We start from the raw sequence: 21,914 nt of genomic DNA, 5'->3' as shown, positions 1-21,914 counted from the left end.
GTGGTAGTGGTAGTAGTAGTACTAGTAGTGGTGTAGTAGTAGTAGTAGTAGTGGTAGTAGTAGTAGTAGTAGTGGTGGTGGTAGTAGTAGTAGTAGTAGTAGTAGCGGTGGTAGTAGTAGCGGTAGTAGTGGTGGTAGTAGTAGTGGTAGTAGTAGTAGTAGTGGTGGTAGTAGTAGTGGTAGTGGTGGTAGTAGTAGTGGTAGTAGTAGTAGTGGTAGTAGTAGTAGTGGTAGTAGTAGTAGTAGTAGTGGTAGTAGTAGTAGTAGTAGTGGTAGTAGTAGTAGTAGTGTAGTAGTAGTAGTGTAGTAGTAGTAGTAGGTAGTAGTAGTAGTGTAGTAGTAGTAGTAGTAGTAGTAGTAGTAGTGGTAGTAGTAGTAGTAGTGGTAGTAGTAGTAGTAGTGGTTAGTAGCAGTGGTGGTAGTGGTGGTAGTAGTAGTAGTAGTAGTGGTGGGTAGTGGTAGTAGTGGTGGGTAGTAGTAGTGGTGGGTAGTAGTAGTAGTAGTAGTGTGTTGTAGTAGTAGTAGTAGTAGTGCTGGTAGTGGTAGTAGTAGAAGTGTGTTGTAGTAGTAGTGTAGTAGTGGTAGTAGTAGTAGTAGTAGTAGTGGTAGTAGTAGTAGTAGTAGTAGTGGTAGTAGTAGTAGTAGTGGTAGTAGTGGTGGTGGTAGTGGTGGTAGTAGTAGTAGTAGTAGTAGTAGTAGTGTGTTGTAGTAGTAGTAGTAGTGCTGGTAGTGGTAGTAGTCATAGTAGAAGTGTGTTGTAGTAGTAGTAGTGTAGTAGTGCTGGTAGTGGTAGTAGTAGTAGTAGTGGTGGTAGTAGTAGTAGTAGTAGTAGTAGTGGTGGTGGTAGTAGTAGTAGTAGTAGTAGTAGTAGTGCTGGTAGTGGTCGTAGTCATAATAGAAGTGTGTTGTAGTAGTAGTAGTGTAGTAGTGCTGGTGGTGGTAGTAGTAGTAGTAGTAGTGTAGTAGTGGTGGTGGTAGTAGTAGTAGTAGTAGTGTGTTGTAGTAGTAGTAGTAGTAGTGCTGGTAGTGGTAGTAGTAGTAGTAGAAGTGTGTTGTAGTAGTAGTGTAGTAGTGGTAGTAGTAGTAGTAGTGGTAGTAGTAGTAGTAGTGGTAGTAGTAGTAGTAGTGGTAGTAGCAGTGGTGGTAGTGGTGGTAGTAGTAGTAGTAGTAGTAGTAGTGTGTTGTAGTAGTAGTAGTAGTGCTGGTAGTGGTAGTAGTCATAGTAGAAGTGTGTTGTAGTGGTAGTAGTGTAGTAGTGGTGGTAGTGGTAGTAGTAGTAGTAGTGGTGGTAGTAGTAGTAGTAGTAGTAGTAGTAGTAGTAGTAGTAGTGGTGGTAGTAGTAGTAGTAGTAGTAGTAGTAGTGCTGGTAGTGGTAGTAGTCATAATAGAAGTGTGTTGTAGTAGTAGTAGTGTAGTAGTGCTGGTGGTGGTAGTAGTAGTAGTAGTGTAGTAGTGGTAGTAGTAGTAGTAGTAGTAGTAGTAGTAGTAGTAGGGGAGTAGTAGTAGTAGTGCAGTAGTAGTAGTGGTGGTAGTAGTAGTGGTAGTAGTAGTAGTAGTGGTAGTAGTAGTGGTGTTAGTAGTAGTAGTAGTAGTGGTGTTAGTAGTAGTACTAGTAGTGGTGGTAGTGGTAGTAGTAGTAGTAGTGGTGGTAGTAGTAGTACTAGTAGTGGTGGTAGTGGTAGTAGTAGTAGTGGTGTTAGTAGTAGTACTAGTAGTGGTGGTAGTAGTAGTAGTGGTGGTAGTAGTATAGTAGTGGTGGTAGTAGTAGTGGTGGTAGTAGTGGTAGTAGTAGTAGTAGTAGTGGTAGTAGTAGTAGTGTAGTAGTAGTAGTAGTAGCAGCAGTGGTGGTGGTGGTAGTAGTAGTAGTAGTGTAGTAGTAGTAGTAGTAGTAGTAGTGTAGTAGTAGTAGTGGTGGTAGTAGTAGTGGTAGTAGTAGTAGTGGTAGTAGTAGTGGTAGTGGTAGTAGTAGTACTAGTAGTGGTGTTAGTAGTAGTAGTAGTAGTAGTGGTAGTAGTAGTAGTAGTGGTGGTAGTAGTATAGTAGTAGTAGTAGTAGTAGTGGTTGTAGTAGTAGTAGTGGTTGTAGTAGTAGTGGTTGTAATAGTAGTGGTTGCAATAGTAGTGGTTGCAATAGTAGTGGTGGTTGTAGTAGTGGTGGTAGTGGTAGTAGTGGTAGTAGTGTAGTAGTAGTAGTAGCAGCAGTGGTGGTGGTAGTAGTAGTAGTAGTAGTAGTAGTAGTAGTAGTAGTGTAGTAGTGGTAGTAGTAGTAGTAGTAGTAGTAGAAGTAGTAGTAGTGTAGTAGTAGTAGTAGTAGTAGTAGTAGTGGTAGTAGTGGTAGTAGTGTAGTAGTAGTAGCAGCAGTGGTGGTAGTAGTGGTAGTAGTAGTGGTAGTAGTAGTAGCAGTGGTGGTAGTAGTAGTAGTAGTGGTGGTAGTAGTAGTAGTAGCGGTGGTAGTAGTAGCGGTAGTAGTGGTGGTAGTAGTAGTGGTAGTAGTAGTAGTAGTAGTAGTGGTAGTAGCAGTGGTAGTGGTGGTGGTAGTAGTAGTGGTAGTAGTAGTAGTGGTGGTAGTAGTAGTGGTAGTGGTGGTAGTAGTAGTGGTAGTAGTAGTAGTGGTAGTAGTAGTAGTGTAGTAGTAGTAGTAGTAGTAGTAGTAGTAGTAGTAGTGGTGGTAGTAGTAGTAGTGTAGTAGTAGTGGTAGTAGTAGTAGTGGTAGTAGTAGTAGTAGTGGTAGTAGTGGTAGTAGTGGTAGTAGCAGTGGTGGTAGTGGTAGTAGTAGTAGTAGTAGTAGTGGTGGGTAGTGGTAGTAGTGGTGGGTGGTAGTAGTGGTGGGTAGTAGTAGTAGTAGTAGTAGTAGTAGTGTGTTGTAGTAGTAGTAGTAGTGCTGGTAGTGGTAGTAGTAGTAGTAGTAGAAGTGTGTTGTAGTAGTAGTGTAGTAGTGGTAGTAGTAGTAGTAGTAGTAGTGGTAGTAGTAGTAGTAGTAGTAGTAGTAGTAGTAGTAGTGGTGGGTAGTAGTAGTAGTAGTAGTAGTAGTGTGTTGTAGTAGTAGTAGTGCTGGTAGTGGTAGTAGTCATAGTAGAAGTGTGTTGTAGTAGTAGTAGTAGTAGTGCTGGTAGTGGTAGTAGTAGTAGTAGTAGTGTGTTGTAGTAGTAGTGTAGTAGTGCTGGTAGTGGTAGTAGTAGTGGTAGTAGTGTGTTGTAGTAGTAGTAGTGTAGTAGTGCTGGTAGTGGTAGTAGTCATAGTAGAAGTGTGTTGTAGTAGTAGTAGTAGTAGTAGTGCTGGTAGTGGTAGTAGTAGTGTAGTAGTGTGTTGTAGTAGTAGTAGTGTAGTAGTAGTAGTGCTGGTAGTGGTAGTAGTAGTAGTAGTGTGTTGTAGTAGTAGTAGTAGTAGTGCTGGTAGTGGTAGTAGTAGTAGTAGTAGTGTGTTGTAGTAGTAGTGTAGTAGTGCTGGTAGTGGTAGTAGTAGTAGTAGTAGTGTGTTGTAGTAGTAGTGTAGTAGTGCTGGTAGTGGTAGTAGTCATAATAGAAGTGTGTTGTAGTAGTAGTGGTGTGTTGTAGTAGTAGAAGACAATTGGCGTGTGTATGTTTTTTAGCATGTTATTGATATGTTTGTGTTAGCTCCTATCTTACCTGGCATTCCTGGCAGGGCTCTCCCCAGTCCCAGCCACAGTTGGTGCCACAGCGCCCTACGAAGGGAGGGTACCCACTCAGCATAATGTACAGGATGACCCCCAGACTCCACAGGTCACAGCGCTTATCATAGATCGTAGCCTCCTCACTGAAGGCCTCCACTACCTCTGGAGCCATGTACTCTGCTGAACCACACTGGGGAGAGACCAGAGACAGATGTATACTGTTAGTCTGCATTTTACACATGCAGCCTTTTCACAACAGATCAGGAGAAGAGGTGAGGAGAGAAGTAAGGAGAGAGGAGGAGGAGAGAAGAGGTGAAGAGGACATGAGAGGAGAAGAGGTGAAGAGGAGAAGAGGAGAAGAGGTGAGGGGTGAAGAGGAGAAGAGGTGAGGGGTGAAGAGGAGAAGAGGAGAAGAGGTGAAGAGGAGAAGAGGTGAGGGGTTGATGATAATCCTAGTCATATTATCAACCCATGCTAGTTGATGATAATCCTAGTCATATTAGCAACCCATGCTAGTTGATGATAATCCTAGTCATATTATCAACCCATGCTAGTTGATGATAATCCTAGTCATATTAGCAACCCATGCTAGTTGATGATAATCCTAGTCATATTAGCAACCCATGCTAGTTGATGATAATCCTAGTCATATTATCAACCCATGCTAGTTGATGATAATCCTAGTCATATTAGCAACCCATGCTAGTTGATGATAATCCTAGTCATATTAGCAACCCATGCTAGTTGATGATAATCCTAGTCATATTAGCATCCCATGCTAGTTGATGATAATCCTAGTCATATTAGCAACCCATGCTAGTTGATGATAATCCTAGTCATATTAGCAACCCATGCTAGTTGTTGATAATCCTAGTCATATTAGCAACCCATGCTAGTTGTTGATAATCCTAGTCATATTAGCAACCCATGCTAGTTGTTGATAATCCTAGTCATATTAGCAACCCATGCTAGTTGATGATAATCCTAGTCATATTAGCAACCCATGCTAGTTGATCATCCTAGTCATATTAGCAACCCATGCTAGTTGATCATCCTAGTCATATTAGCAACCCATGCTAGTTGATGATAATCCTAGTCATATTATCAACCCATGCTAGTTGATGATAATCCTAGTCATATTAGCAACCCATGCTAGTTGATGATAATCCTAGTCATATTAGCAACCCATGCAAATTGTTGATAATCCTAGTCATATTAGCAACCCATGCTAGTTGATGATAATCCTAGTCATATTAGCAACCCATGCTAGTTGATGATAATCCTAGTCATATTAGCAACCCATGCTAGTTGATCATCCTAGTCATATTAGCAACCCATGCTAGTTCATGCATCTTTAGATCTCCCCTTTTTCAAAATGTTCCCACTAATTGCATTATGAAACAAACATTGGAGCTTAGTCTACTGCCTTGTGTGCTTATAATGTGAAGAAATAATAGTTTATCAACATTCTAAGCTAAACGTTCTGATCTGTAGCATCAGACTCATGTAACCTAGGTCTACTGGTTGTATGAATTTGGGATCTATCATCCCACAACTGTCCCAGAGTCTGTTAGGAATAGGCCATTTCTTTCTCACACAGCACAACAAGCTGACTTTTCTACTATGGGAGATAGTAGATTGACAGGCAAGTGATTCTGCTCTTCGTTACTGGTCTTGTTGGCTAGTGATTCTGCTGTTCGTTACTGGTCTTGTTGGCTAGTGATTCTGCTGTTCGTTACTGGTCTTGTTGGGCAGTGATTCTGCTGTTCGTTGCTGGTCTCTTTGGCTAGTGATTCTGCTGTTCGTTACTGGTCTCTTTGGCTAGTGATTCTGCTGTTCGTTACTGGTCTTGTTGGCTAGTGATTCTGCTGTTCGTTACTGGTCTTGTTGGCTAGTGATTCTGCTGTTCGTTACTGGTCTCGTTGGCTAGTGATTCCGCTGTCACATGGCAATGCTACCAAACACTAATTGAGTGTATGTAAACTTCTGACCCACTGGGAATGTGATGAAAGAAATAAAAGCTGAAATAAATCATTCTCTCTACTATTATTCTGACATTTCACATTCTTCAAATAAAGTGGTGATCCTAACTGACCTAAAGACAGGGAATTTTTACTAGGATTAAATGTCAGGAATTGTGAAAAACTGAGTTGAAATGTATTTGGATAAGGTGTATGTAAACTTCCCACTTCAACTGTATGTATATAATTAAAAGTCTCATTAAAGTTAGGATCCATTTTCGGGCTCCTCCCTCATGTCAGCATCAGTCTGGACATGAGGCTGTAGCCACTGGTTCATCTGAATATGTCTGTCATCATACTGTTGAACTAGTCCACCTGAATATGTCTGTCATCATACTGTTGAACTAGTCCACCTGAATATGTCTGTCATCATACTGTTGAACTGGTCCACCTGAATATGTCTGTCATCATACTGTTGAACTGGTCCACCTGAATATGTCTGTCATCATACTGTTGAACTGGTCCACCTGAATATGTCTGTCATCATACTGTTGAACTGGTCCACCTGAATATGTCTGTCATCATACTGTTGAACTGGTCCACCTGAATATGTCTGTCATCATACTGTTGAACTGGTCCACCTGAATATGAAGAGAATAACTATAAACCCCTAGTAGCATTAGTTAACCTGAATAACTATAAACCCCTAGTAGCATTAGTTAACCTGAATAACTATAAACCCCTAGTAGCATTAGTTAACCGGAATAACTATAAACCCCTAGCAGCATTAGTTAACCTGAAATACTATAAACCCCTAGTAGCATTAGTTAACCTGAAATACTATAAACCCCTAGTAGCATTAGTTAACCTGAATAAACCCCTAGCAGCATTAGTTAACCTGAATAACTATAAACCCGTAGCAGCATTAGTTAACCTGAATAACTATAAACCCCTAGTAGCATTAGTTAACCTGAATAACTATAAACCCCTAGCAGCATTAGTTAACCTGAATAACTATAAACCTCTAGTAGCATTAGTTAACCTGAATAACTATAAACCTCTAGTAGCATTAGTTAACCTGAATAACTATAAACCCCTAGTAGCATTAGTTACCCTGAATAAACCCCTAGCAGCATTAGTTAACCTGAATAACTATAAACCCCTAGCAGCATTAGTTAACCTGAATAACTATAAACCTCTAGTAGCATTAGTTAACCTGAATAACTATAAACCCCTAGTAGCATTAGTTAACCTGAATAAACCCCTAGCAGCATTAGTTAACCTGAATAAACCCCTAGCAGCATTAGTTAACCTGAATAACTATAAACCCCTAGTAGCATTAGTTAACCTGAATAAACCCCTAGCAGCATTAGTCTGGGGTATGTGGGACGATTTCGTCCCACCTACGTAACAGCTACTGGAATTCCAGTGGCGCGATTTTTGAATCGTTAGAAATACTATAACTTCAATTTCTCAAACATATGACTATTTCACAGCTATTTAAAGACAAGAATCTCGTTAATCTAACCCCACTGTCCGATTTCAAAAAGGCTTTACAACGAAAGCAAAACATTAGATTATGTCAGCAGAGTGCCCAGCCAGAAAAAATCTGACACCCATTTTTCAAGCTAGCATATCATGTCACATAAACCCAAACCACAGCTAAATGCAGCACTAACCTTTGATGATCTTCATCAGATGACACACCTAGGACATTGTGTTATACAATACATGCATGTCTGTTCAATCAAGTTCATATTTATATCAAAAACCAGCTTTTTACATTAGCATGTGACGTTCAGAAAAAGCATAACCACCGCAAACTTCCGGGGAATTTACTAACAGTTTGCTAAATTACTCACGATAAACGTTCACAAAAAGCATAACAATTATTTTAAGAATTATAGATACATTACCCCTCTATGCACTCGATATGTCCGATTTTAAAATAGCTTTTCGGATGAAGCACATTTTGCAATAATCTAAGTACATAGCCCGGCATTACAGGGCTAGCTATTTAGATACCCACCCAGGTCAGCCTCCACCAAAATCAAATTTCCTATAAGAAAAATGTTCTTACCTTGCTTGTTCTTCATCAGAATACACTGCCAGGACTTCTACTTCAATAACAAATGTTGGTTTGGTCCCAAATAATCCATCGTTATATCCAAACAGCGACGTTTTGTTCGTGAGTTCTAGAATGCTTTTTCACGGTCCTGCGCATGGCGCGTTGGCTTGTCAAAAATGTCTAAATATTCCATTACCGTACTTCGAAGCATGTCAACCGCTGTTTAAAACCAATTTTTATGCCATTTATGTCGTAGAGAAGTGATAATATTCCGACCGGGAGTATGCATTGAGCCTAAACAGCCGAATAAAATTTCTCCTCAGAAGCGACTCATGCACGCGCATCATTCAAAGGTCCTCTCAGCATCCACTTACAAAAGGCGATAATATGTTTCAGCCTGAGGCTCCCTCGTAAACCTTCAGGTATTTCCCGGGCTCTGAGAGCCTATCGGAGCCCTGGGAATTGTCACGTTACAGCTAAGATCCTTACTTTTCAATAAAAAGAGGTAAGACGCACGACTCCTTGTCAGACAGGGTACTTCCTGCTTGAAACCTTGTCAGGTTTTTGCCTGCCATAGGAGTTCTGTTATACTCACAGACACCATTCAAACAGTTTTAGAAAATTCAGAGTGTTTTCTATCCAAACCTGAACAATAATATGCATATTCTAGCTTCTGAGTTGGTGTAGGAGGCAGTTAAAAATGGGAACATATTTTTTCCAAAATTCTCAATACTGCCCCCTATACCAAACAGGTTTTAACCTGAATAACTATAAACCCCTAGTAGCATTAGTTAACCTGAATAACTATAAACCCCTAGCAGCATTAGTTAACCTGAATAACTATAACCCCTAGCAGCATTAGTTAACCTGAATAACTATAAACCCCTAGTAGCATTAGTTAACCTGAATAACTATAAACCCCTAGCAGCATTAGTTAACCTGAATAACTATAAACCCCTAGCAGCATTAGTTAACCTGAATAACTATAAACCCCTAGCAGCATTAGTTAACCTGAATAACTATAAACCCCTAGCAGCATTAGTTAACCTGAATAAACCCCTAGCAGCATTAGTTAACCTGAATAAACCCCTAGTAGCATTAGTTAACCTGAATAACTATAAACCCCTAGTAGCATTAGTTAACCTGAATAACTATAAACCCCTAGCAGCATTAGTTAACCTGAATAAACCCCTAGTAGCATTAGTTAACCTGAATAACTATAAACCCCCTAGTAGCATTAGTTAACCTGAATAACTATAACCCCTAGTAGCATTAGTTAACCTGAATAACTATAAACCCCTAGTAGCATTAGTTAACCTGAATAACTATAAACCCCTAGCAGCATTAGTTAACCTGAATAAACCCCTAGCAGCATTAGTTAACCTGAATAACTATAAACCCCTAGTAGCATTAGTTAACCTGAATAACTATAAACCCCTAGCAGCATTAGTTAACCTGAATATCTATAAACCCCCTAGTAGCATTAGTTAACCTGAATATCTATAAACCCCTAGCAGCATTAGTTAACCTGAATAAACCCCTAGTAGCATTAGTTAACCTGAATATCTATAAACCCCTAGCAGCATTAGTTAACCTGAATAACTATAAACCCCTAGCAGCATTAGTTAACCTGAATAACTATAAACCCCTAGTAGCATTAGTTAACCTGAATAACTATAAACCCCCTAGTAGCATTAGTTAACCTGAATAAACCCCTAGTAGCATTAGTTAACCTGAATAAACCCCTAGTAGCATTAGTTAACCTGAATAACTATAAACCCCTAGTAGCATTAGTTAACCTGAATAACTATAAACCCCTAGTAGCATTAGTTAACCTGAATAACTATAAACCCCTAGTAGCATTAGTTAACCGGAATAACTATAAACCCCTAGTAGCATTAGTTAACCTGAATAACTATAACCCCTAGCAGCATTAGTTAACCTGAATAAACCCCTAGTAGCATTAGTTAACCTGAATAACTATAAACCTCTAGCAGCATTAGTTAACCTGAATAACTATAAACCCCTAGCAGCATTAGTTAACCTGAATAAACCCCTAGTAGCATTAGTTAACCTGAATAACTATAAACCTCTAGCAGCATTAGTTAACCTGAATAAACCCCTAGTAGCATTAGTTAACCTGAATAACTATAAACCCCTAGTAGCATTAGTTAACCTGAATAACTATAAACCCCCTAGTAGCATTAGTTAACCTGAATAACTATAAACCCCTAGCAGCATTAGTTAACCTGAATAACTATAAACCCCAAAGTAGCATTAGTTAACCTGAATGAACCCCTAGTAGCATTAGTTAACCTGAATAACTATAAACCCCTAGCAGCATTAGTTAACCTGAATAAACCCCTAGCAGCATTAGTTAACCTGAATATCTATAAACCCCTAGTAGCATTAGTTAACCTGAATAACTATAAACCCCTAGCAGCATTAGTTAACCTGAATAAACCCCTAGCAGCATTAGTTAACCTGAATATCTATAAACCCCTAGTAGCATTAGTTAACCTGAATAACTATAAACCCCTAGTAGCATTAGTTAACCTGAATAACTATAAACCCCTAGCAGCATTAGTTAACCTGAATAACTATAAACCCCTAGTAGCATTAGTTAACCGGAATAACTATAAACCCCTAGCAGCATTAGTTAACCTGAATAACTATAAACGCCTAGCATTAGTTAACCTGAATGTCTGAAAAGTAATGTCTGATGATTTAAGTCCCTTGCTAAGCTAAGGAACTCTCCATATAGAAGGCTGTATGTTGTGTCCAGAAGCAGGGTCTTCATTCTCTACTGAGACATCATCCTCTGGGGAAGCCTGGTCAGTTGTCTGTTCACAGTAGGGCAGACAGTAGACCAGCATGTACCCCGATTCGCCACCAAACAGCTGTTCAGGACCCCCCCCCCCCACTCGGGGAGTGATGCACGTTTTGTTCTAGCCCTGCACTAAAACACCTGATTCAACTAATCGTCAAGGCCGTGTGTTAGGGTTGCAAAATTCTGGAACTTAGTGTTTTGAAAGCGGTAATTCCCGAAACGTTCCTAAAGTCCTTAGGTTTTTCTGAAAATCTTGGTTGGAGGATTCCTGGAAATCAGGAGGGAATAAGCTCCCACAACAACCAGTAACCACTGGCAGTGGGCTGAAGGGAGGAGTAGATTCTTCTTCTAACATCCTAGCTAGCTACCACCCCCAGGGTCCAGAACATGAAACTAGGCACCACAAACAACTAAAAAAACCCAACTACAGCAGAAACTAAGCCTGTTTCTGCTGTCATTATACTAATCTCCCTTGGCTTTGCTGGAACATGGTGGAATGCCTGGCGCTCTGTGTGTGTGTGTGGGGGGTTTTGGGCCAAGAAAGTTCTGGAAGCCCTGTGATAGGTCTAGAATGAGATGAAAAATACCATAGCTTTGGTGCAGGTACAGCTGACCAGGGCTAGCTAACGCAACCTACAGTAAAAAATATATACCTTTTAATAGATACTTGAGTCAAATAGCAATATATAAGTTGAGTTTTATTGGCTCCAGGCATCAACTTTGTCCAACAGTAATATCCTGCCTGTACACTACACTCTAGAATCCACAACAGTAATAACCTGCCTGTACACTACACTCTAGAATCCACAACAGTAATAACCTGCCTGTACACTACACTCTAGAATCCACAACAGTCCAACAGTAATATCCTGCCTGTACTCTACACTCTAGAATCCACAACAGTAATATCCTGCCTGTACACTACACTCTAGAATCCACAACAGTCCAACAGTAACATCCTGCCTGTACACTACACTCTAGAATCCACAACAGTAATATCCTGCCTGTACACTACACTCTAGAATCCACAACAGTAATAACCTGCCTGTACACTACACTCTAGAATCCACAACAGTAATAACCTGCCTGTACACTACACTCTAGAATCCACAACAGTAACACTCTAGAATCCACAACAGTCCAACAGTAATAACCTGCCTGTACACTACACTCTAGAATCCACAACAGTAATAACCTGCCTGTACACTACACTCTAGAATCCACAACAGTCCAACAGTAATAACCTGCCTGTACACTACACTCTAGAATCCACAACAGTAATAACCTGCCTGTACACTACACTCTAGAATCCACAACAGTAACACTCTAGAATCCACAACAGTAATATCCTGCCTGTACACTACACTAGAATCCACAACAGTCCAACAGTAATATCCTGCCTGTACACTACACTCTAGAATCCACAACAGTAATAACCTGCCTGTACACTACACTCTAGAATCCACAACAGTAATAACCTGCCTGTACACTACACTCTAGAATCCACAACAGTAATAACCTGCCTGTACACTACACTCTAGAATCCACAACAGTAATAACCTGCCTGTACACTACACTCTAGAATACACAACAGTAATAACCTGCCTGTACACTACACTCTAGAATCCACAACAGTAACACTCTAGAATCCACAACAGTCCAACAGTAATATCCTGCCTGTACACTACACTCTAGAATCCACAACAGTAACACTCTAGAATCCACAACAGTCCAACAGTAATATCCTGCCTGTACACTACACTCTAGAATCCACAACAGTAACACTCTAGAATCCACAACAGTCCAACAGTAATATCCTGCCTGTACACTACACTCTAGAATCCACAACAGTAATATCCTGCCTGTACACTACACTCTAGAATCCACAACAGTAATAACCTGCCTGTACACTACACTCTAGAATCTACAAACATCAGTAGAGTCCTGTGACTGGATTCGTCCCAAAGGGAACCCTAAATAATGCACTATTTTTGACCATGGCCTATAGTGAATAGGGTGCCATTTGGAACACAACTTCTGAACCAGGCATGTGGTAAAAAAATTTAAAAAATCATTACAGATCAGCTGACACGCCCACTCCTTCCCGCTGGAGCAGCCAATCAAAATGTGGTTTCTACATTTAGGGTAGGGGCCTTGGAATGAAGCCCAGAACTGGTTTTGTAACAGCAGAAGAAACAAATATGGATTCTGCTAAAATGAAGGGAGGAAAGAGGGACAGAAGAGAGGAAGAGGTGGAGGGTTAGTGAGATGTAACCCCCATGCCAGAGTGATTCTACCGTTTTTGGTATCTGGTGGACAAATTTTTTTTTAAATAATTTCCAGCACGCTTGCTTTCTCTGGGAACATTCTTAAAGTCCCCAGGAGATAGGGAAGGAACAGTTTGATTTAGACGTGGTGATAAAAACACCTCCCTCTCCACCAGACTTAGACAGAGGTTAGAAATACTGTAGATTCTTAAAGTCCCCAGGAGATAGTGAAGGAACAGTTTGTAATCTAGATACCTCCCTCACCTCTAGACTTAGAGGAGTACACGACGCAATTCTGGCCTCGATTTAGCTGTCCCAGACAAGTTTGAGATGGGAGACAAATTCCCCATGACGTTGCTTACTCCGGGAGAGTGGCCCTCACGACACTAGTTTAACGCGAGCGGGACAGAGACGCAATCCGAGGGCTACCGATCCAGCCTGAGCCGTCCCAATATTTTCAAACGTGATTTAAAAAAAAAAAATCAGCACAAAATCGGCAAGGCTCTTGAAGCGCGAGATGTGCAATGACAAGTTTGAGAATTGATCGGCAATAGCCAGCCGATTCTCATGAAACCGGTTTTAAACACGTCTGCAGCAAATTGAGTTACACAAGCATGATGCATCTGCAAAAATCCACTAGCATTCTGGGGACTAAAACTTCTAGTGGCCAAGAGTCTTATTTAAATACATTTTACATTTACCTGAAAGTTTAACATTTTCACCTCATATTCTCATGAACAAAATACTTACGGATTAAATTCTCAGATCAAATTCTCAGATTATTTTATACAATTGACTTTATAAAACGTCACTTATTTTAACAAAAACACAAAATATGTAAGTGTAGTTTGTCCATAAATGATAAAAATGTTTTATAATAGTTGAAGTTTACATTAAACTATAATTATTACGTACAGTGTCTGTGGAGGTGTCTCCTTAATATAACACTTTTTATACTTCCTGTAAAAACTCCAATCAGTTTTTAAATAAAGTTTTATTCTCCCATGATGCATCATCTAGAGTAGCAAACGTTTATTCTCTGTTGTCTTCAGAATGAGGTTCTTATTCTCCAACACCCCCTTTACCCCACCTGGTCTTCTCATTACCGAAATGACTAAAAAGCTGAAATTGGGGAAAAGTCAGATTCAATTTTACTATAATGTTAAATATGTTATTTTCAGTGTTATGTTTAACTCAGGCCTTTTCATTATGGGAGCAATGTTACAAAATATTAGACATTTATAACTTTTTGGACTTGAGAGAATTGCGTAAATTGTGTTAAAATGCATAATACCTGATTAAAAACCAATTATGAAATAGATTTCATGAGAATGAGCCAGAGAAGAAGACAGTGAGATGAGTCACATCACACAGAAAGTGTAGACTCTCCAGCAGGAGACTACTAGTAGCATGCTTTCACAGCTCTGAAGTTCACAAGAAATGTTATTCAATTCAAAATGTATTGGTTAGAAATTTCAACTCTGTATGGCAAGCGTGAATGTCTGACTGAAAAAATTTATGAGGCTGCTTGAAGAGATGTGTAGTGTCCACCCGGATATTAGAGGCCCAGTCAGAGATGTGTAGTGTCCACCCGGATATTAGAGGCCCAGTCAGAGACGTGTAGTGTCCACCCGGATATTAGAGGCCCAGTCAGAGACGTGTAGTGTCCACCCAGATATTAGAGGCCCAGTCAGAGACGTGTAGTGTCCACCCGGGGCATTAGAGACGTTACAGGGAAAGCCCAGAGATACGGCGACGTTACAGGAAAAGCCTAGAGGTACGGCGACGTTACAGGGAAAGCCTAGAGATCCGGCGACGTTACAGGGAAAGCCTAGAGATCCGGCGACGTTACAGGGAAAGCCTAGAGATCCGGCGACGTTACAGGGAAAGCCTAGAGATCCGGCGACGTTACAGGGAAAGCCTAGAGATCCGGCGACGTTACAGGGAAAGCCCAGAGATCCGGCGACGTTATAGGGAAAGCCTAGAGATCCGGCGACGTTACAGGGAAAGCCCAGAGATCCGGCGACGTTACAGGGAAAGCCCAGAGATCCGGCGACGTTACAGGGAAAGCCCAGAGATCCGGCGACGTTACAGGGAAAGCCCAGAGATACGGCGACGTTACAGGGAAAGCCCAGAGATACGGCGACGTTACAGGGAAAGCCTAGAGATACGGCGACGTTACAGGGAAAGTCTAGAGATACGGCGACGTTACAGGGAAAGCCTAGAGATACGGCGACGTTACAGGGAAAGCCCAGAGATACGGCGACGTTACAGGGAAAGCCTAGAGATACGGCGACGTTACAGGGAAAGCCTAGAGATACGGCGACGTTACAGGGAAAGCCCAGAGATCCGGCGACGTTACAGGGAAAGCCCAGAGATACGGCGATGTTACAGGGAAAGCCCAGAGATACGGCGACGTTACAGGGAAAGCCAAAGCTGATTGATACATTTTGATACAGAATGACTCACACAGAAGTGCATGGTTGGACAGCATATTGTATATTCTTAGGGGCCCAGAGGGTCGGGCTGCTGTAGAGGAGAATCTAGGCTTCAGAACACCTAAAAAGCCTGTAGGTCACTGTGCTGTCTGTATATATAAAATGCTAATGTTCATGTATGTGTAGCAGAGGAGGAGAATGCAGGAGCTGATTGATAAATATAGACATGACTCACTTAAACAACACTGCTGCATGTTTTATTTATGTCACTTCAGTGCTGGCTTGCTACTAGAACTGAGAGGATATCTATTCCCTTTCTGGAACACACTCAGCTGTTTCCAAGTTTGAAAATAAGTTTTCCTGAGGCATTTACTGACTATAGCCAAAACTACAGATGTAATTTATACCAACACATATCACATTCTCCCTGCCTGCGAGGGAAAACCCAATGAGGTAAGGAGCAAGCTGGTCCACAAATTAGCTTGAAAGCTAAACAGCTACCTAGCGGACTGCTGTGGCTAGCTAAAAAAAAGATATATATATATATTTGTATAAACAATAGAAAACATACACACCTGCCCAGAACCACCTGCTCACACCCCCCATCTCCAGCGCCCACATCACCCTCTGCCACACGGCCTCAAACTGCACCATTTAGTATCTCTGTCACCCACACACTTTCAACATTTAGATAATAACGCAGTTCACCATTCCATTGTGTTAATGACGGAGAATTGGTTGATTTCCAGTTTTAAGTATACGGTTGTTTTTTTTTTTAAGATTACTGATGAGAAAAGTATCATCTAACCCACCAGGTCTCACCACACCCTCATATCTACCCCAAATACGTGGTAACATGGACCTGGTACCGGAACCCTGTGTATACATCTACCCCCAATTACCTGGTGACCTGGTACTGGAACCCTGTGTATATATCTACCCCCAATTACCTGGTGACCTGGTACTGGAACCCTGTGTATATATCTACCCCCAATTACCTGGTACTGGAACCCTGTGTATATATCTACCCCCAATTACCTGGTACTGGAACCCTGTGTATATATCTACCCCCAATTACCTGGTACTGGAACCCTGTGTATATATCTACCCCCGATTACCTGGTGACCTGGTTCTGGAACCCTGTGTATATATCTACCCCCAATTACCTGGTGACCTGGTACTGGAACCCTGTGTATATATCTACCCCCAATTACCTGGTGACCTGGTACTGGAACCCTGTGTATATATCTACCCCCAATTACCTGGTGACCTGGTGCTGGAACCCTGTGTATATATCTACCCCCAATTACCTGGTACTGGAACCCTGTGTATATATCTACACCCAATTACCTGGTACTGGAACCCTGTGTATATATCTACCCCCAATTACCTGGTACTGGAACCCTGTGTATATATCTACCCCCAATTACCTGGTACTGGAACCCTGTGTATATATCTACCCCCAATTACCTGGTACTGGAACCCTGTGTATATATCTACCCCCCAATTACCTGGTACTGGAACCCTGTGTATATATCTACCCCCAATTACCTGGTACTGGAACCCTGTGTATATATCTACCCCCAATTACCTGGTTCTGGAACCCTGTGTATATATCTACCCCCAATTACCTGGTGACCTGGTTCTGGAACCCTGTGTATATATCTACCCCCAATTACCTGGTACTGGAACCCTGTGTATATATCTACCCCCAATTACCTGGTACTGGAACCCTGTGTATATATCTACCCCCAATTACCTGGTTCTGGAACCCTGTGTATATATCTACCCCCAATTACCTGGTGACCTGGTTCTGGAACCCTGTGTATATATCTACCCCCAATTACCTGGTACTGGAACCCTGTGTATACATCTACCCCCAATTACCTGGTTCTGGAACCCTGTGTATATATCTACCCCCAATTACCTGGTGACCTGGTTCTGGAACCCTGTGTATATATCTACCCCCAATTACCTGGTACTGGAACCCTGTGTATATATCTACCCCCAATTACCTGGTTCTGGAACCCTGTGTATATATCTACCCCCAATTACCTGGTACTGGAACCCTGTGTATATATCTACCCCCAATTACCTGGTGACCTGGTTCTGGAACCCTGTGTATATATCTACCCCCAATTACCTGGTACTGGAACCCTGTGTATATATCTACCCCCAATTACCTGGTACTGGAACCCTGTGTATATATCTACCCCCAATTACCTGGTACTGGAACCCTGTGTATATATCTACCCCCAATTACCTGGTACTGGAACCCTGTGTATATATCTACCCCCAATTACCTGGTGACCTGGTACTGGAACCCTGTGTATATATCTACCCCCAATTACCTGGTGACCTGGTACTGGAACCCTGTGTATACATCTACCCCCAATTACCTGGTGACCTGGTACTGGAACCCTGTGTATATATCTACCCCCAATTACCTGGTTCTGGAACCCTGTGTATATATCTACCCCAATTACCTGGTGACCTGGTTCTGGAACCCTGTGTATATATCTACCCCCAATTACCTGGTACTGGAATCCTGTGTATATATCTACCCCCAATTACCTGGTGACCTGGTGCTGGAACCCTGTGTATATATCTACCCCCAATTACCTGGTGACCTGGTACTGGAACCCTGTGTATATATCTACCCCCAATTACCTGGTGACCTGGTACTGGAACCCTGTGTATATATCTACCCCCAATTACCTGGTGACCTGGTACTGGAACCCTGTGTATATATCTACCCCCAATTACCTGGTGACCTGGTGCTGGAACCCTGTGTATATATCTACCCCCAATTACCTGGTTCTGGAACCCTGTGTATATATCTACCCCCAATTACCTGGTGACCTGGTTCTGGAACCCTGTGTATATATCTACCCCCAATTACCTGGTTCTGGAACCCTGTGTATATATCTACCCCCAATTACCTGGTGGCCTGGTACTGGAACCCTGTGTATATATCTACCCCCAATTACCTGGTGACCTGGTACTGGAATTTATTTATATTTTCTTTCTCTCTGTATTGTTGAGAAGGACACGTACCAGGTTACCTGTTAGTCTCCACCTGTTGTTATCAAGCATTTCACCGTTAGTCTCCACCTGTTGTTATCAAGCATTTCACCGTTAGTCTCCACCTGTTGTTATCAAGCATTTCACCGTTAGTCTCCACCTGTTGTTATCAAGCATTTCACCGTTAGTCTCCACCTATTGTTATCAAGCATTTCACCGTTAGTCTCCACCTATTGTTATCAAGCATTTCACCGTTAGTCTCCACCTGTTGTTATCAAGCATTTCACCGTTAGTCTCCACCTATTGTTATCAAGCATTTCATCGTTAGTCTACACCTGTTGTTTACCAAGCATGTGATGAATAAAAATATGTATTTGACAGAGGCAGAGAGAGATGGGAGGAATGGATCAACAGAGAGACAGAAAGGTCTGAACATTACTAGGCCTCACCGGAGTGATGAGTTCAGGTGTAGAGATAGGAGAGCTGTCACTGTTCAGTCTGATGCCACTGCCCAGGTCAAAATCACAGATCTTCACTGGTGACATCTACAGGTAAACACACAGCTTAGTCATTTAGACCACTGACCTTCTTATTTATCCACAGCAATCAACTAAAGTAGGCCAGTCAGGTATCCAGATAACACAATCACTAAAACTGCAGCCAAGCAAAGCTTTTCTACATCGTTCTTAAGTTATCCTTATCATGGCGTATTAAACTGCATTAGGATGTAACTAAACCATTATTCTATTTATCATGGCATATTAACTGCATTAGGATGTAACTAAACCATTATTCTATTTATCATGGCATATTAACTGCATTAGGATGTAACTAAACCATTATTCTATTTATCATGGCATATTAAACTGCATTAGGATGTAACTAAACCATTATTCTATTTATCATGGCATATTAACTGCATTAGGATGTAACTAAACCATTATTCTATTTATCATGGCATATTAACTGCATTAGGATGTAACTAAACCATTATTCTATTTATCATGGCATATTAAACTGCATTAGGATGTAACTAAACCATTATTCTATTTATCATGGCATATTAACTGCATTAGGATGTAACTAAACCATTATTCTATTTATCATGGCATATTAACTGCATTAGGATGTAACTAAACCATTATTCTATTTACCATGGCATATTAACTGCATTAGGATGTAACTAAACCATTATTCTATTTACCATGGCATATTAACTGCATTAGGATGTAACTAAACCATTATTCTATTTATCATGGCATATTAAACTGCATTAGGATGTAACTAAACCATTATTCTATTTATCATAACTGTATCTATCAAGGTAAAGGCCTGAGTGAACAGATTTAAAGTCTCGCTGCTCGTGAAAAAACGCATAATACTGGCTGTGTTTTTGTATTTTGAACGTTTTACATCTGGAAAAGTTGATTGTTGACATGCAAAACATTTAGGAACTGTATCAGCAGTGGACTAATGAAACAAACAGCAAAAAGATCAACATTTAGTGGAATTTTCATTGAACTCCGTCTCTCCTGTATTATCTATGCCTGTTTATGGAGCGCTTGTGGCGGTGTGGTGTGCATGTCACGTGCACCCTGACTCACCCAATCACCATGCTCTCACACACTGTTTTCAGGGCCTGAATGACTGACTCACCCAATCACCAGGCTCTCACAGTGTTTTCAGGGCCTGAATGACTGACTCACCCAATCACCATGCTCCTAGTGTTTTCAGGGCCTGAATGACTGACTCACCCAATCACCAGGCTCTCCCAGTGTTTTCAGGGCCTGAATGACTGACTCACCCAATCACCATGCTCTCACACACTGTTTTCAGGGCCTGAATGACTGACTCACCCAATCACCATGCTCTCACACACTGTTTTCTGGGCCTGAATGACTGACTCACCCAATCACCATGCTCTCACACACTGTTTTCAGGGCCTGAATGACTGACTCACCCAATCACCATGCTCTCACACACTGTTTTCAGGGCCTGAATGACTGACTCACCCAATCACCATGCTCTCACACACTGTTTTCAGGGCCTGACTGATGGGATTTAAAGTTCTACCGCTAGTGTTCTAGACTGGGCTCTCCTTCGTCCCCATCAGGAGCCTGTGACTGACGGTGGGAGGAGCGTTCGACGTGCACTCAGACTCACCCGGTCTCCGTGCTCACAAAGGATGTTTTCAGGCTTCAGGTCCCTGTGCGCCATTCCCTTGTTGTGGAGGTAGTTCAGAGCACTGGCGATGTCCTGCACCACATAACTGGCCTCCTGCTCACTAAAATGTTGTCTACGGTGGATGTGGGTCAACACTGACCCTGCAGGAGGAGAGAGGAAAGGATGGAGAGGTTGATATGGAGCAAAACAAAAAGTCAACTCCTAATGAAGACACTGCCTCAAGCGGTCGCATCTTCTGATATAATACTGACTGACCGTAAGTCCAAAACTGGGAGAGTTTGATCCATCATTTTCTATGGATGGGAGAGTTTGGTCCATCATTTTCTATGGATGGGAGAGTTTGGTCCATCATTTTCTATGGATGGGAGAGTTTGGTCCATCATTTTCTATGGATGGGAGAGTTTGGTCCATCATTTTCTATGGATGGGAGAGTTTGGTCCATCATTTTCTATGGATGGGAGAGTTTGGTCCATCATTTTCTATGGATGGGAGAGTTTGGACCATCATTTTCTATGTATGGGAGAGTTTGGACCATCATTTTCTATGGATGGGAGAGTTTGGACCATCATTTTCTATGGATGGGAGAGTTTGGACCATCATTTTCTATGGATGGGAGAGTTTGGTCCATCATTTTCTATGGATGGGAGAGTTTGGTCCATCATTTTCTATGGATGGGAGAGTTTGGACCATCATTTTCTATGGATGGGAGAGTTTGGACCATCATTTTCTATGGATGGGAGAGTTTGGACCATCATTTTCTATGGATGGGAGAGTTTGGACCATCATTTTCTATGGATGGGAGAGTTTGGACCATCATTTTCTATGGATGGGAGAGTTTGGACCATAATTTTCTATGGATGGGAGAGTTTGGTCCATCATTTTCTATGGATGGGAGAGTTTGGACCATCATTTTCTATGGATGGGAGAGTTTGGACCATCATTTTCTATGGATGGGAGAGTTTGGACCATCATTTTCTATGGATGGGAGAGTTTGGACCATCATTTTCTATGGATGGGAGAGTTTGGACCATCATTTTCTATGGATGGGAGAGTTTGGACCATCATTTTCTATGGATGGGAGAGTTTGGACCATCATTTTCTATGGATGGGAGAGTTTGGACCATCATTTTCTATGGATGGGAGAGTTTGCAATGAAGATTTATATCCACTAACCTCCTCTTAGTTTCTCAAAAACCAAGTAGAATTTGTCTTCTTCCTCAAAGAACTCGACCAGCTCCAGAATGTTTCTGCGGACAGGAGAGGACCGGTTAGAAACAGTGTTAAGGTAATGCCTATTCCTATACAGTAGTGAATCTCCTGCTCTGTGTGTCCCAGTGGGGCTGCTGTACCTGTGTCCCTGGCACTGATAAAGCATCTCCACTTCCCTGAAGACTCGGCTTCGACTGAGACCCGCACGCTTCTCGACGATCTGGACAATCAACAAGATTTAACGATATGTTATTCATTAGTCATTTTTATAGAGAATAATTTGCTCTTATTGAAGGAATGATT

At 41.5% G+C, this 21,914-nt stretch overlaps 1 protein-coding gene and 2 long non-coding RNA genes across 14 annotated transcripts in view; all 3 read right to left on the bottom strand.

Moving 5' to 3' along the window:
* The window catches only part of LOC115157656 (MAP kinase-interacting serine/threonine-protein kinase 2), a 57,086-nt gene that overhangs the window by 12,318 nt on the left and 22,854 nt on the right, over positions 1-21,914 (bottom strand). For all 10 annotated transcript variants that reach the window (XR_003868500.1, XR_003868501.1, XR_003868503.1 and 7 more), the window contains exons 6-10: positions 21,752-21,831; positions 21,576-21,649; positions 20,382-20,542; positions 18,668-18,763; positions 3,626-3,820 (exon numbers count right to left, since the gene is read on the bottom strand). Coding sequence is in view for 1 of the 10 variants with exons in the window: in XM_029706093.1 (XP_029561953.1) it covers positions 3,626-3,820; positions 18,668-18,763; positions 20,382-20,542; positions 21,576-21,649; positions 21,752-21,831 (606 nt within the window). In the remaining 9 variants the exon portion in view is untranslated. The remainder of the gene's footprint in view (positions 1-3,625; positions 3,821-18,667; positions 18,764-20,381; positions 20,543-21,575; positions 21,650-21,751; positions 21,832-21,914) is intronic.
* Positions 6,688-11,863, bottom strand: LOC115157658 (uncharacterized). Of its 3 annotated transcripts, XR_003868510.1 has the most exons (4): positions 9,780-11,863; positions 9,393-9,749; positions 8,420-9,325; positions 6,688-6,939 (listed from the first exon to the last, which is right to left on the bottom strand). It is a non-coding gene; the product is annotated as an uncharacterized LOC115157658 (long non-coding RNA). The 3 variants fall into 3 exon arrangements; XR_003868509.1 differs by having other exon boundaries at positions 8,420-9,749; XR_003868511.1 differs by having other exon boundaries at positions 6,688-6,903; positions 8,420-9,749.
* On the bottom strand, positions 15,958-16,691 carry LOC115157659 (uncharacterized). Its single transcript, XR_003868512.1, has 2 exons — positions 16,545-16,691; positions 15,958-16,464 (listed from the first exon to the last, which is right to left on the bottom strand). It is a non-coding gene; the product is annotated as an uncharacterized LOC115157659 (long non-coding RNA).

Source organism: Salmo trutta, chromosome 21, assembly GCF_901001165.1.
Source record: "Salmo trutta chromosome 21, fSalTru1.1, whole genome shotgun sequence".
NCBI lineage: Eukaryota > Metazoa > Chordata > Actinopteri > Salmoniformes > Salmonidae > Salmo > Salmo trutta.
The sequence above is the reverse complement of the archived record's forward strand: the minus strand, read 5'-3'. Positions and strand labels throughout refer to the sequence as shown.